The sequence below is a fragment of the Protomyctophum bolini genome, assembly GCF_963924005.1.
Source record: "Protomyctophum bolini genome assembly, chromosome: 21".
In the NCBI taxonomy this organism is placed as follows: domain Eukaryota; kingdom Metazoa; phylum Chordata; class Actinopteri; order Myctophiformes; family Myctophidae; genus Protomyctophum; species Protomyctophum bolini.
The window spans coordinates 23,435,827-23,452,093 of record NC_137882.1 but is presented as its reverse complement, the minus strand read 5'-3'; the positions used below and the strand labels follow the sequence as shown (position 1 = coordinate 23,452,093).

General features: G+C 41.7%; 1 protein-coding gene across 2 annotated transcripts in view; it reads right to left on the bottom strand.

The window, feature by feature from the left end:
• Positions 1–525: 525 nt before the first annotated feature.
• The window catches only part of LOC308336616 (copine-3-like), a 30,054-nt gene continuing 14,312 nt past the window's right edge, over positions 526–16,267 (bottom strand). The window contains exons 8-17 of one of the 2 annotated variants that reach the window (XM_080794045.1): positions 13,562–13,663; positions 13,246–13,332; positions 12,682–12,741; positions 11,226–11,359; positions 10,739–10,793; positions 10,486–10,537; positions 10,216–10,349; positions 9,386–9,622; positions 4,691–4,805; positions 3,322–3,462 (exon numbers count right to left, since the gene is read on the bottom strand). In XM_080794045.1, coding sequence (XP_080650171.1) covers positions 4,695–4,805; positions 9,386–9,622; positions 10,216–10,349; positions 10,486–10,537; positions 10,739–10,793; positions 11,226–11,359; positions 12,682–12,741; positions 13,246–13,332; positions 13,562–13,663 — 972 coding nt within the window. In that variant the 3' untranslated portion in view covers positions 3,322–3,462; positions 4,691–4,694. Of the gene's footprint in view, positions 3,463–4,690; positions 4,806–9,385; positions 9,623–10,215; positions 10,350–10,485; positions 10,538–10,738; positions 10,794–11,225; positions 11,360–12,681; positions 12,742–13,245; positions 13,333–13,561; positions 13,664–16,267 lie in introns of both variants that reach the window. The other variant, XM_080794044.1, reaches the window with a different exon arrangement.

The following is a 16,267-nucleotide window of genomic DNA, read 5'->3' as shown; positions in this document are numbered from 1 at the left end:
CTAATATCACCCAGATGTTACTGATCGACCAGGCCTTTGTCCTGAGCTCTCCTGGCTCCCTGACCTGTATGACCCAGGCCTGGACAGAGCATTCCTTAGTATCACTCAATGCTCATACCATATCTTAAGAATAGGCTCACTTTAAACATGGGCTATGTGAATCTACATCTAAACAACTCCTCATCTCTCAATGTGAAATACATGACATAGCATATAACATTGTGTTTGTGGATGTAAATACAGGTGTACTATATGTGTATTTATGACTTGATTGAAACCATAGAACATAGTAAGACATAGTCAAAGCTCTGTACTCTCCATGAAGGGGGAAGGGTGGTGTGGTTTGTGAAGTGATCCTGCATGCCCAATTTGAGTCTTCCCAGATGGTTAGAGCAGACAGACCATTCCAGATCTGTCCCCAGATTTATTTATCTACCCGCATATATGCCTACTGTATAATGCCTATGTCTGGGCGCCAATATACGACATCTGCAACAGCAAGAAAGACAGCCCTCAAAACCAGGATGATATAAACAATTTTATTGATTAGATAGTGCAGTAGACTTTGAAAGGTTGTGTTCCTCTTTTAATTTCAGAACAGGCATACTGTACATTGAATAGGAGGAGACCACAAGAAGCAGCAAAACTAATTAGCAAGCAATAGTTTTTTTCGCAACAATATTAAATAAAAGAAATACCAGATATTACATCTAGGAGTCCAGTTTATCTAACCAAACTGAAAGTGTTAGACATGGGTTACTAGGCATACAATAAAGAAATTATTAATGCAGATATAATTGGCACAGTGGTAATATTTGTACAAATAACAGCCTCATTGCACAGTTACACCATAAGACCAACAGTCATCCATTTGCAAATCAATTTGCAATTGTCCAGCTGTGAATCTTTTAATAACATATTATTTTGTCTCTGTTAGAAGGTTTTATGACTCAAATGTAGAATATTTCACTAGAGTAAGCCCCTTGAGATGCAGAATCTCGTTTTCGAGGGCGGTCCTCATATTGTGTTCATGCCACAATATGGAAATATAAACTGCAAGGCAATGAAGACACATAGGTTGAGCCAGTGAAATCATACCTGTAGATACACTGAAACAACACAGTATTCAACAATGCTGTATAAACTAACAACATAACAAAGAGGTACCGCTATTTCTAAAACAAATTGGCACCAGCTATCATTCAGATATGCTAGATGCACACAGGGATATTAAATGCCACAAATAACCAAGTAATTTTTTTCAGCAGCAGAGGTACAAAATAGCATTCTTTATACTAACGAAATGGCACAGTTGTGTAAAATAAATGTTCTTAAAAAGCACATTAGTACTGTATCCCAAAGTCTTGTTAATTGTAAACATTTTAAGGCTAGTTAGTGTATTTGGTCCAGCCTTACTGGATCAACACGTGTGGTAATTACAAATCATCTTCATGCTGTGAATTTAAACATGAACACTAAACTAAACATTGCTGGCACTTAAGTCACATACATTACTCATGTTAATATATGAAAGTGGCTTTATATTATGATTAGTATTACCATACAAGACACTACCATGCTCAGCTGAGATGAAGACAAAAAGTGAACTGAAATGTGACTTTATAAAGGCCAGACAGCACCAATGCAACTAGTCGCAACTTGAAAACCAAAGCTGCAACCATTTATGATTATTTTAGGTGTATTTCTTTTTTATGCTGTGTTCCCTATGTAAATGTATTCCACTGTTTGACTGTCTGTTTTTCCGTTTTGTGTTTCCTGTGAGGACTGCGGATGAGAATTAGCAACTGTGCTATATCCGGTGTATTTACGTCCATGTGACGTCCATTAATATGCATTGTCCTGTCCAAATAAACAAATAAAGTAACGTTTTAAAGGGACATTCACAGCTGGAAGAAACTGCAGTCACTCAATGTTAATAGCATTTGTGGTAGATAACAGTATAGCACAATATACAACTGCAGTGACCAATGAGGCTACTGTACATCTACTGTATATATTGTTAATATCTAGGGGGGAGGCTGCATGGAGGTGTGACCTTGTAGTCCAGGAAGGAAGTGAGACCACATTTTCATGACATGCCACTTTTGCAACCAGAGCTTATTTTAATGATGTTTAGGACACAAGAAACACTTTCCTGGGGCGTTTTGTGTGTATTGTGTAATATGTTCTTTTTTTAAATATATTTTAGACGCCAAGTTCATGACCAAAAACCTGTCATGAAAATGTGGTCTCACTTCCTTCCTGGACTACAAGGTCACACCTCCATGCAGTGACTTCTAGATGTTATCATAAAGATTGTCAGACCAAAGGGGAGTGGGCTGGGCAGCGTGCCAGTTCTCTGAGGATACAGGACGGTCCATTGTCTGGGAACGACATGCTTGGCAGGGGGACGTGGAGTAGCTTGAAGCCAAGATGGGGCACCTGAGCTAAGAGTTCCAAGCAGAGAGATGTGGATTCCTAGTATTATGGTAGAAAACTGAACTGATTTGCAGACAGGATGAAAAGAGCAGTCCGTTGTCTGGATATGGGATGCTTGGATGGATACATGCAAAATGGTGAAGGAAAAACAACAACAATTGCATGTTTCAATATGTACAAACATACAGTAGGCCAAAAATAAATATAATTTTTGACATTTTGCTTTACATTCGCAAATGTAGATTTGAAATGTGCCAGTATGAGAGAGTAGATCCTGAGATACTTGCATTAAAGTTTCACTGGGTATTGATATGTTTGACTAATGATGTGTGGTGGGTGAACTTGTCAACTTCAGGGGTAAAAACCCAGAATGAGTCCACAATTTAGACAGAGTTCTCTCCGTGTTGAGATGTTGGGTGGGTGAATGGTTGGGCGAGCACCAGGCACCATGTTGGCGTGGGTAAATAGTTAGGCGGGCAGTCAGTGACTTGCAAATACATCACTAGTGTCACTAGTGCTGTGGATTGTGTTTTGGGAGTGTTTGCAATGTTACAGTAGGTTCCTTGGTTCATTCAGGGACATATTCTTTGAAATTCCAAACATGGAGTGTTCCTTCATATTGGTATACTATACTGGGGGTATTTGGTTCCATTTGTACACACTCTGAGTTAAATTAACAGTGGTTTTACAATATAAATTGGGGTACCAGAGATATAAATGCCATTAAATCGGGGGTCCATAGCATAATGCGTGTGAAACTAGGGGGGGTCCATGAAATTAATATGTTTCGGAATCACTGCTAGAGCCGTAAAAATCCTCCCTTATCGGGGTCACTGGCATAATGTTTTCAAATGGCGGGTCCGTGGCCTAATACATGTTGAGGAGGAGTGTTCAGGACACCACAGGAGGGGCTGTAGGGGAGGGGCCACCGCCTGGCGGCTTCAGCTTCAGGGTGTTGAAGAAACCCATGACCTGACCTGGAACCTCAGCCAAGACATTCTGAGCTAGCGCTGCTTGAGGACCCTGTTGAGAAAGAGAGAGAGAGAGACACAGGGAGAGAGAGAGAGAGAGAGAGAGAGAGAGGAGAGTGTGAGTGAGGTGGAGGGTGGCATCATGTGGAAATATTTGACGGTTTAGACAGAGAGAGAGAGAGTGAGAGAGAGAGAAAGAGAGAGAGTGAGTGAGGTGGAGGGTGGCATCATGTGGAAATATTTGACGGTTTAGACGGAGAGAGAAAGAGAGAGAGAGAGAGAGTGTGAGTGAGGTAGAGGGTGGTATGTGGAAATATTTGACGGTTTAGACACCGGTTTTCTTGAAAAAGCACATACCGGTAACCATCTGTGAGATAGCAGGGAATAGCAGCCATCGACTACAAGCAACATGTTAGTTAAAAGTTATTTCTAAAACGTACAGACGTCCAAACGTATCAGAGACAAAGATCACGCAAACTCCAGAAACACTACAGATATGTTTGCTGCATATACTAATAATGAAAGTGCACATATAGAATGAGATACAGATGGTTGATGATACAGTGAAGAAGAAACCTAAGAGGCTGCTGCATTCAGGCTGTAGTTTACTGCAGTGCAAATTGACATTGCCATGTTTCTGTCCAGCCTACTTAATCACCCGTATACTTTGTCAACGGGGTGTCCCTGGGCTCTATACTTGGTCCCCTAAAAATATATTTTTCCCTTCCACAATCTCACAAAGCACAATTGCAATGCTTTGTCAGCTTTGTGGATCTGCAATTTTGTTCACTTATGTTCATGACTTTGTGTAAAGTTGTTTGATTATGACATGCCCAGAATAGACCATATTCACTTGCCATTAAATAAATTAAATGCCGCCTGTTGTCCCCATAGAAATATAAACGTACTAGTAGACGCCTTTTCCGGCTCTGGAGTGTATGTGCTCAAGGGAGGGAAAAACTTTCCAGAGATTCCTTGCGAAACACCGTGTAAGCATGACTGTGCGTCACAGAGCGCATGTTCGGGTCTGCAAGTCCCGGAAAAGATACAAGTCTGCTAGGGATAGGCCAAATAAGACACTGGCTTCAGCCTATACCTTTGTGGTCTAAATGCTAAGTTATGATGATCAAATGAAATTAATGCATTCAATGTTCATTCTATGACCAAAATAAACTGAACTGAAGTGAACTGTGGTTAAGCCATGCAGCCATGCAGCGTTGGGGGGGGGGGGGGAGGGGTCGGCCACTGAAGCTGACTCAGGCGAGATTGTCCTACTGTACATTTCTAAGACGGTCTGGAATCGTTGGGGGGCTTCAGATGGAATAAATTGAAGAACGAAGCCACTTGGTCGGGCAGCTCTGCCAGTACACTCTGGGCAAGAGCTGCAGTGCCCGCCTGCAACGAGATGTAGATGTGTATGACATTATAGATATATGCATTATATTCTCTAACATCATGGGCCTTGCAACTGGGAACAATACTAAAAGTAGGTGGTGGATGTACAGTAAAAGATTCAGGCCTTTAGCAGATGTGCTTAATATCCAGAGTGACAATTTAGAGATCAAGAGTATATGGCATGAATGGTCCCCGTAAGTAGAGTGTAAAGAAACTGTCTGTCTGTGTGTCACGCTGTAACACCACCGGCTCGCCACCAGAGGGTGCAGCTGTATCACACAAAAAAGAAAAAAAAACAGACACACACACAGTCACACACACACAAAACGTAACAAAAAAAATGTAACTTAAAAAAACCTTAACTAAAAAAAGAATCTAACAAAAATAAAAAAGTACGTAATTTTTTTCTAATTGTTGTTATTGCAATTTACGAGCCGCGCCTTAAGTAACTAATATTAGACCGTGAGCCAGGACCCCATTTTTGGGGTCATTTGTACCGAAGGGGGGATTAATTCTCATAGTGATTTTTGGGAAGGTATACACCCCTAGTGCTAGAAAAAATGTGATAGCATTGCACTGGTGGTAGCTTTCTGTGTGTTATCACTCCATTTATAACCCCATGCTAAAAGACAGTTTTCAAAATCCGAATGAAGCATTCTACTTAAAATGCATGTTTCTATCTGGTTATTGACCCCCTTTCTTTTAAAAATGGTGAGGATATAGCCCATACTATATATTTTACAAAAAAGTTGTTAAAAATAGCATTTTTATCTATGACAATAATATCTATGACAGGCAGTGACAGAATAGTGATAGAACTAGGCTATAGTGTAAGTAATGCATCTGCAGTATTTTTGATCAAATCATTCTTAGACGATGTGAAAGACATGACCAGTGACTTCAACCAACATCATTTTAACAACCTGATGCAAAGTCCACTTTTACCTGAGCTGACTGCACTGTGGAACGACTTTCTGGAACACCTCTGTCACAACTCACAACAATGGCGAGCTCTCTGCATTCTGGATGTCATACATTGACATTGTAGAGAATGTATTACTTGGTCTTCTGCGTGCATCACGTGAAGGAAACTGGGAGTTGCACCTCCATGCTATAAACAACATGATCCCATGGTGCTTTGCCTATGATAGGCTGAATTATGCCAGGTACCTGTCCCCCTACTTTGCTCAGATGACAAACCTCCCTGAGAAGAATCCTTCCGTGTATGAGGCCTTCAAGACAGGGCAGTTCTCAGTGCAGCTGTCTAGCAACAACCCCTTTGGGCAGATTCCTGTGGACCAGGCTACTGAAGTCACAATTAACAAAGACACACAGACTCCAGGAGGCACATCACGGTTCAGCCTGAATGCTGGAGCTGTCCAGCGTTACTACATAACAGCTGAGCACCGCAGTTCATTCCTGGGACAGTTAAGGGAAATGGTGCAAGGCAACAAATCTCAGCTTTGTCACACAGACTTACAGCGCTCACGAATCCAGAAAGACGAGGAAGCAGTTTCAGCAGTGGTTAGCCTCATACATGGATGGGTCAACCCATTTGCAGAGAAGCGGGACCTCATTAGTATATCTACGGCAAAGGCAGCACCAAGGGAAATAGCATCTGATCTGATGAAGGCATGTGAGATCGGTGAAAAATGCTATGCAACTTTTAAGAAAGAGGGACTAGAGGAAGACCCACCAGAAAAGTAATTCCATGACCCACTGAAAACCAACAAGCTGAAAACATTCAGTGACATGTGTAAGAAGAGAGAAGTGAAATCAAGTGGGAGGGCAAGTGGTAGATACTGAAAGCAGACAGATCTTTGTTTGGACGCATCATAGTGATGGCACAAGGGCGCAGTCTACACATGGAGCATATTCTTTCTCATCCCCTTGGACCATTGCCTTGGGCCCTGTCCACACCAGATGGATTACTGAGAAAGACAAATAAAGCTACTTTGGCCACCACCTTGCAGAAAAATGTAGCCGTGGCCGAGCAACTCCCAGCAAACTCTGCTACAGTGGTTGATGCTATGAACTTGGTCCAAAGAGTGAAAGGTGATCAAGTTACTTTCAAAGATGTCGCCACAACAATACTGAGCATGGCCCTCAGGGAAGGCAGTCAGAGTAACAGAATTGATGTTGTGTTCGACACATACAAGGATAATTCCATCAAAAACAGTGAGAGATCTCAACGGGGTGAACAGACAGGCCATGAGTTGCAAAGTATCACCAGCACACAGATGGTGAGGCAGTGGAGGAGCTTCTTGACCAAAGTCAGCAACAAAACCAGTCTCATTAAATTCATTGTGCATGAATGGAGGAATGCAGAATATAGATCAAAGCTACAGGGAAAGATTCTTTATGCAACTATGAATGACACATGTTACAGAATTACGTCCCAAGACAGTGAGGAGGTGTCTGCTCTTCAATGTCAACAAGTAGGTCGCCTACTTCTCCATGCTGCCCATGCCACAAGAGAGGGATACCAGTCTGTAGTCATCTGCTCAGAAGACACTGATGTTTTCATTATGTCTTTAGCATTCTGTGACAGGATTACGGCCCCACTGTTCCAGAAATGTGGCACAAGAACCCGTACAAGGCTTGTAGGAAAGTCAGGAAAGTTGCTGCCTCTGTTGGCTTGAAGGTTTGTAGGGCTCTCATTGGGTTGCATGCATATACTGGATGTGACACTGTAAGTGCCTTTGCAGGCAAAGGGAAAACAAGTGCCCTAAAACTTCTCACCAGCAACAGGGAAATACAGGACACATTCTTTGAGTTGAGTACGGAATGGGACCTTTCCCCAGAACTGATGGACAAACTAGAGGTATTTACATGTCTCATGTATGTCCCAAAAGCCTCAACCACCAAGATCAATGAGCTCAGGTATCATCTTTTCTGTGCCAAAAAAGGTGAAATTGAAAGTCATCAACTCCCACCATGTAAGGACTGTTTAACAAAACATGCACAGCGAGCTAACTACCAGGCTGGTATATGGAGAAGATGCTTGGAGCAGGACCCACAAGTTCCCAGCCCTGTTGGCAGAGGATGGAAGATGGAGAGAGAAGGGGAATCTGAACAGTTGGTGGTGCACTGGATGGAAGGCCAGCCTGCACCTGATGCTGTCCTGGATCTACTGGCCTGTAACTGTACAAAGAAATGTTCACTCCCAAAATGTGTGTGTGTTGCAAATGGCCTCAAGTGTACTGACATGTGTAGACTGGCAGACTGTGAGAACCAGGCATCCACCTCAGAGAGTGTGGAAAGTTCAGATGAAGACGTTGAAGACTTGGACAAGGATTTTGATTATTAGGCTGTGAAGGTATGGACGGCAAAGTAAACTGCAGTTGTCACTGTAGAAATTTCAAACAAAACTTGATGAAAAAAAGCTAAAAAGAAAAAAAAAAAAAAAAAAAGAGTATAAAACAACAAAGACAAAAAATATTTATATAAAAAGAAAAATCCAAAAAAACATATATATAAATATATATAGGGGGCTAGCGGTGCTGAGCCTTCTCGTGGCGGCCCTGTTTTCACAAATTTTACAGTACCACACACTCAATAATTGCTAATTTATGCTAATTGTTGTTATTGCAATTTATAAACTGTGTTCGCTTCTCGTGTTTGCGCGTCTTACTTGTCTTTACATGTATACCATCACAAAAATCACTTTGAGCATTAGTCCCCTAGGTGGTACAGACCAACCCCCCTTGCTCATATGGCCATTTTAAGCCCCTCAGCCATATTAGATATTGAAAATGACGCCTTTCTGGAAAATATATTTTACTAGATTTTCACTATGTTCTCAAGCATACCTAAAGGTACCAGAATCAATTGGAAAAACATTTTGTATATTTTATTTTAGGGGGTTAAGTTGTATGTTTTCATATATTGACCCATGTAATTTTCGCCTATTGTTGTATAATAAAATGCATGATAACACCAATAAAGCTACCTCTGGTGCAATGCTATCACATATTTTCTGACTGTAGACATGTATACCTTCACAAAAATCACTATGAGCATTAATCCCCCAAATGGTACAAACAAACCCCCCTGGCTCACGGGCTATATGGAGGGTATGCGCATGCATAAAATGAATGGCAAAAATCGAGTGGCAAAGTGAGCTTAACAATTAACATAGTTTAACATCGTTTAATGCAATCAAATAGGACTTTTCTGTTTGGATGTATGGGCTGTCGAGGCCAGAATGTCGTTTTTTGCCACTTAGTAGGCGTTCCCGCATAACTTCAGGGTATGATGATGATGTCACGTGCATACCCTCTATACCAGGTAAGCATTAAACCTAGCATCTGTCTAAACAAAAGGCTATCAACAACATAAATAGTATTTGGAGGTCAAGCAAACCGTATACATCTGTCTAAACAGCATTGAACAAGTAACCAATATATCTGTATAGTATCATTAGAATCTATCCCAAAAATAGGCATCATGCCTGGAGCAATACAAGGAAAGAGTTGCTTGTGAGGTTATAGCTTTAGGCACAAGCCATATCAAGAAGCCACAGCACTCGTGCAGTGTGTGTACAAGCAGAAGCCTATATGTTTAACCTTGTTGCTTACGTTCTGGAACTGTCTGAAGGGAACGAACTGGACGATGTCTCGCATGGCGGATTCGCCCGACGCCGAGCGCAGGATGCCGTCGTCTCCGTCCAAGAACTCCATGGCCTCGAAGTCGGCCCCGCCCACCCCGACGATGATGACGGACATGGGCAGGCGCGACGCGTTGACGATGGCGCTGCGCGTTTGGTCCATGTCTGTGATCACTCCGTCGGTTATGATGAGGAGAACAAAGTATTGCTGCACACCGAGGAGAGAGGGGGAAACATTATTATTATTTTTAATATATACATTTAGAGTAGCGAATCCTTTATACCCTTTTTTCTCCCCAATTAAGTCTTTATGCCTCCCTGTATACTACTGTCACTGCTGTGGTATCCTACTGGCTCACTGGCCAGTGCACTGGTGGTGGGTGGCCGTTGTCCCCAAATGCCTCTGGGCTCCAACGCATTGTCTGTGCCACGCTAGTAACGTCTCTGATGTCCCTCTACTTAACCCATTTTGGACTGACGTCGATTATAAAATCCTAATTTATTTCTGAAAAACACATTCTATGTCAGTGGTGCTCAACCTTTTTCATGTCAAGGACCCCCAGAATTATCTCTATTGGGCCACGGACCCCCATCTCAAAATATGTAGTTACAGGGACCTGTTAAAAATGTTCGCTCTGAAATATATATTCAAAGATTTGCGCCACATTTTAACGATTTTTCAAAAATAGCAGACCTACAAGCTTGTAGATCTGCTATTTTTCAATAGCTAAAGTATAACGTAACGCTTAAAACACCAAAAGGGGTTCCCGCCAAGAATGGGTTAGGGTCAGCTATACTCACAGAGGCGGTCTGCTGCTGGATAGCCTGTTTGCCAAATTGGGCTACGTGGTTGATGATTGGAGCAAAGTTCGTTGGACCATACAGCTTGATCTGGGGCAGACACTGCTGGTAGGCCGCCACTACCCCTTCTATACCTAAAACACAAATCACAACATATTATCTACCTATTCATAAATGTATAATAGTTTATTATTACATTTGCACACACATACTGTATGTGTGCCAGAGAAACAGAATTAATCTGGCAGCTGGATTTGATTAAACACCTACCTGCACAGAATGGATTTCCTGGATTGAAGTTGATGGGAAACTCATGAGAAACCTGTGAAGTCACAAATCAACCTTTAGGAATCTACAATAGACCAAAGTGTCTTAAATTAACAGATTCGGCAGGATTGTGGAAGAAAGAACTAATTTGATTCACAAGTTTTGAAAAGTAAATCATGAAAGTGGGAGTAAATACTACATAAATATCTCAGGTATTATCATCAGCACACATATTTCAGCATTTCAGAGACAGTACCTGGCCTGCGGGAGGGATCTGAGCTCCAAAGCCGAAGACAGGGAACATCTTGTCGCTACACAGGCAAGACGGAGCATGAAGTTAGGTACAAGCAAACAAACAACCTACTGCTTGAATATTGAAATCAAATACATATATACCATATATATCAAATTCAAAAGCAATCATTCACAGAATAAAACAGAAGGAAAGGGAAACTGTGGTACACAGTGAGTAAGTTTCAAAAAGGAAACCACACAGACTACTTCTGGATGACTATTTTCTATTTTTCGAATTTTTTATCCCACGATTTTGCAACTCGTTGTTTTCTCCCAGTGTCAATTAATGTAATCCTTTTAATTGAACGTATGTTCTCGCCAATATTATATGAACCGGGGACATTGCAAGATATTGTATATTCCTGCGTCGTTAGTTGGTTTTGCCACCAGTGTGCACAACACCAACTGTATATTTATTAATTGGATATATAGAACACCACTTCAGTTACCTGTCATAGTCCTGGATGACACTGCCCACGGCCCAGATGGCTGACAGGTACTCATTGTATCCCTGAGGGTTGATGTAGTGGAGAGACCTGGGGGTTCTGGGGTCGCCGTTGGAGCCGGTGAAGTCTATGGCAATCTGGTAGAGGGAGGGGTTTGATGTTATGGTTTAGATTAGAACAGAGGTTTTCAACAGGTGGTCCGTGGACCACTGGTGGTCCGTGGAGGTATTGCATGTGGTCCCTGACCATGCAAAGTTGCGAAACAGAGTGCACTAAATGACCTGGTGATGTATGATGAGTGACACGGAAAATGTTACACGGAAAATGTACATAAACATGCACATCCAACCCAAACTTGGGCAGGTGCCGAGCGGCGCTACGCTCAGAGACGCTCGCACACTGTGGGCTCCGATGCGGTAACTGACACGTCAATGTTGTCATTTACTGGAAAGTTGGATGTCAAGAACTTCCACAGTTGTACGGGAAAGTGTACGCACTGTGTACACATTGTACGGGATTGACTGGTTGAGTCACCATTATTAGGAAATGTGCCCATATAACCAATAATACATAATGGCTGTTAAGGGCAACACAACAGTGGTCCCCAGGTTGATTCTCAGTCAGGGTGGTGGTCCCTGGTTCCTAATCAGTTGGAAATCCCTGGTATGTTGTTATACGACCATAAATCGACGATAACGGGCGACCGAATGATTTAATAAACGGTAGTAGGGGCAGCCTGTGGGAAACAAGCCATGACTAAATGAATGATAACTATACTTACTGAGCCATTGAATAGATAAGAGTATGTCAACAGAACACTGACTTCAATCTATTGTCCTGATTACAGCTGATTTATGGCCATTTCAATTTAATGTGCTGATAACATTCATTGCTTTGGCTGCTATAATAATAGGCTGTACGTGTGTGTGTGTGTGTGTGTGTGTGTGTGTGTGTGTGTGTGTGTGAGACAGACACCCCCCCCTCCCCCCCCCCCCCACCAGTTAGTAATACATGACAAAGTGTCCCTGAGCAGCAATACACACTTAATCGCTAACAGCTCTCCCCCAAGCACTCATCATCACCATCTGCTGGCTGAAGCTGAACCTGAATTTCCCCTGTGGGATTAATAAAAATCTATGTTACTTAATACAGTTTCCTGGGAGCTGATACACATTCTACAAATATTTTCCCGATGCACACACAAATGGGCTGGGACCTTCCAGTTTCATCATTATCCCCCATGTGAATATTGGTATCAGCTTGTTAGACCAAATACAATATGTCTAATACACAATATGTTGTTAATCTTCTCCTGCTGCATTAACCACATAAACTCCAATGTCCCTATTCTGGCCATAATAAGCGAACATTCGGCGTACATAGCATATTTACAAGCTCATGTGGTGATCTTTACAAAGCTCACAGCGTGTGTCGTTGTGTGAAAGAACGCAGCACTCACCGTGAAGTTGATCTGACAGCCTCCCATGATGTAATCCAGAAAGGAATACTCCTTCACCACCTGCATTAAAGAATTAAACATTAAAGAACCTGCATTAAAGAATACTCCTTCACCACCTGCATTAAAGTAAAGGACACATACTGTAAGAAAAACGCTTACATTCAAACCACAATTCATATTATGCAAAGTCTCAGTCTCATAGAACTAAATGAGATTCCATGGATCAACTGAAAGAGTGGATATTATTATATCCAAACCGGTTGTCGGCAATCCATAACTTTTGAATCAATACAATTATTATTTTAACCAATCTGTACGGTAGAACATCTTAATGCGTTATTATACCTTTCAAGCTGGGAAAACATCTGTGTGTAGTTGTTGCTATATATACACAGTATATAATATGTGTATGTACAGTAGCAACGTTAATGTTACGCATGTTTTTCAGGAATCTTAGGTCAGGTGTTTGCTGCCACCGTGTACAGAACGTTCTCGTTCAGTGTGGAAGCCAACATACGTTTCGTTATAGTAGTAGTGCTTGGTGCGAACGTTTTTTAAACTTACCTGACAACGTTTTATAATTATAACACCGGAGTTTTTATACGACTTCTTCTTCTGCTTCTTTTTACTGTTGACGCACTCATACTCTGCCTGCAAGTTAGAGAGAGGTTTGTTACGACACAGGTGGCACATGAATCTTTGATTGACATACCTTTACTATGTGAAGTCCATACAGTATAATAATAATACACAATTAAACTGCACATGTATTACATGCACAGACAACTCACCACGTATTCCTGTGTTATAATAATAATAATAATATTGGGGTGTTTTTTTTTGTCATTGTATATTTGCAGTTTGCACACGCGATATTTACCATTCCTCCGTTTTTTGTTGCCTCCTCTATTTGGGTAAAGTTGGTGTTAAAAGCTCCTATGTAGTCGTGAGACCCACTGCTGTTGTAGTCGTAACACTCCACCTGAGTACAGAAACACAACATTATCATCCTTTCAACAAGACTAAAGGTGGTTGCACACTGGGCGCGTTTTTCGGAAAACCCGATGGAGAAACGCCGCTAGAAATCCGAAAAACGCGCTCGGTGTTTGGGGACCTTAAGAGGCTTGAAATATGAAATGCACTCCAGTTTCACTTATAATCGAGTGACTATCAATTTTAAAAAAAGCAAGCATGCTAATAAGAGAGCTGCTTCAAACCGAATGTAATCCTACTAAAATGCATTGCCACTAGTGGAGAGACAAAACCAAATCTAGATCTGGACACACACACACGCCAGCTAAAGAGAAAATGGGCGCCGAAGTCCTGACGTCACTCGCTCATCCCCTGGTTCTATGGAGAATAACATGGTGTCATCATAAAACCGTCTCATTATAAGAACTGTGGTCCAAAAATAAACTGTCTCGACGATATTGTCAGGGAGGTGTCTCTGTATCGTTTACGACAGTCAGTCAGTCATATTTCATACAGTCTGTTTCTAGTGAAAATGTAACAAATTCAGCAGCAGTAACATTAGCGTTTTCCCTCAGTCAGTTGATTCTTCATATCCATACGAGTGAAACGGCTGGGATGATTTGTTTATTTTTCAAACACAGTTCTTATATGAGGCGATCTAAAAATCCCCCTATGGGGATTAATTTACAATGCAAATAAAAAGTACATGAACCTGTAGACTTAGCGCCCTCTACCGATATATTGACGTCAGACTTCGGTGCTCTATAGGCAAGAAGAACTCATTATCTAGAATACACAGATCCCCATTCAAATTATATGAAAAGATTTTTAGATTCAATTTGAAGATTAATTTCTCATTAGTCTGGTACAGATCTGTGTGACAGCAACATTGTACATTTACAGTATATCCCAAAGGGGGTTCTGGATTTCCATGGGTTTGAATGGGTTTTGTGCATCCTGTACATTATATGGCATCTTTTTTACTGCTTGGTACCGTACCGGCTCAACTCCACTCAACTTTACTGTATTTTCCAATAGGCAAAAGCACCTGGTACCTTTCTGGTACCTCCTACACCGATGTTTCACCCCAGCTGAAGTGAAACCAAAGGTGACATGCATGTTTAAAATGTTCTCAGAAACATTTTTTGTTGGACTGTACGGATGAAGACAGCACTAGCGTTCGCTTTAATTTTAGCATTGTTAAGCATGCATTATCCTATGTAGATGGTTTTCCGCCATTACGGCCAGCTACATCGAGGCAGTCTGCAGGGGAAAACCAAGTAAAGCGAGTACAGTTGAGCTGAGCTGGTACCAACGCAGTGGAAAAGCAACAAGAGTAATGTCTAACTACCGTAACTAGCCCAGCTCTGGGCTGAGTTGGACTGAGTTGAATGGAGACCATATGGTGCCAACAACAAACAACGAATGGCAGTAACTAGCATACAATGACAACTGAGAAGATCTCCAGAAAGGTTTACTCATCAAAACGGATTATAAAACTGTAACCATCAAAGCATGCACTAAAGGTTATGTGACCATGGCATGTGCATAATATCAAATATAAAAAGTTTGATCTGATATTGATAATTAATCGATTATTAATCGGCAGAGCTGTCGATTATTCGATTTGTGGTCACTTTCTGGCATCCCTAGTAAGCACTAACCTGACGCTGCCAGATCCAAAAAGCTTGCTACACAAATTTGTTTCACAGCTTATTTGGATCTGGGATCGCGGAAGCAAATTCGATGACGGGGCTGTTCCTTTTTTTCAAGATACATGGTAGATGATTGGATGGGAGCGTCTGTCTATCACCGTGTGGGCGTGCAAACACAACCAATCATATCGACGTGTCTATATACCGTCACATCCGCATCCCGCCTTTAGCTCACGCTGATTGGTTCGGTACGAAGCAGATCTGACTCAGGGCTCAACTCCGTCAGAGATCCCAGATGAGTGTTGTGTTGGGGAATATGTTTCCGCAATACCGCCCTCATCTGGCAGCGTCAGGTTAAGTAAGCACACATCTGGAGGCAAACTGCATTATAGGAACAGAGAAGACTAATTCTCTGATGACAAAGCGGTCATTTTGGAGTGTGAAGTCGCCGCTGAATGTCCACTCAACAAGTAACCAGTCTACAGGAAACATGGGGGGGCGGTTGCTGGATGCGGCTTAAAAAGTCAGTCGTTGCTTCTACCACAGACACACCATCCTTCATGTGAACGACAGACACAGACTGAGGATGGGTTGACTCACTTGTGCGCTCACTTGTCATCTCTTCCCTCAAGCATGCTTTAAGAAGGTGTTACAAAGGGTGAAAACACGTCAACTAATAATTATGCCTATGCATTAATTGGCTTAATTGTCCTAAGAAAGGTCACTTAATTCACAGAAGCCAATGCACCAATGGCACTAGACGCAACCCCTATATAAGATAGACGATACAAAGGACCACCTTTATAGATTGTTACAAATCACAAAAAGATTTTTTTTTTTACATTTTCGTTTACATTTAAATCCACTTAATCGTAACCAAGTTTGTAGAAATAAACAAAGACACAGGGGTAGTACCCCTGAATAGTGTGTAGGCATTTGTCCAAGATTGGCATACTGTA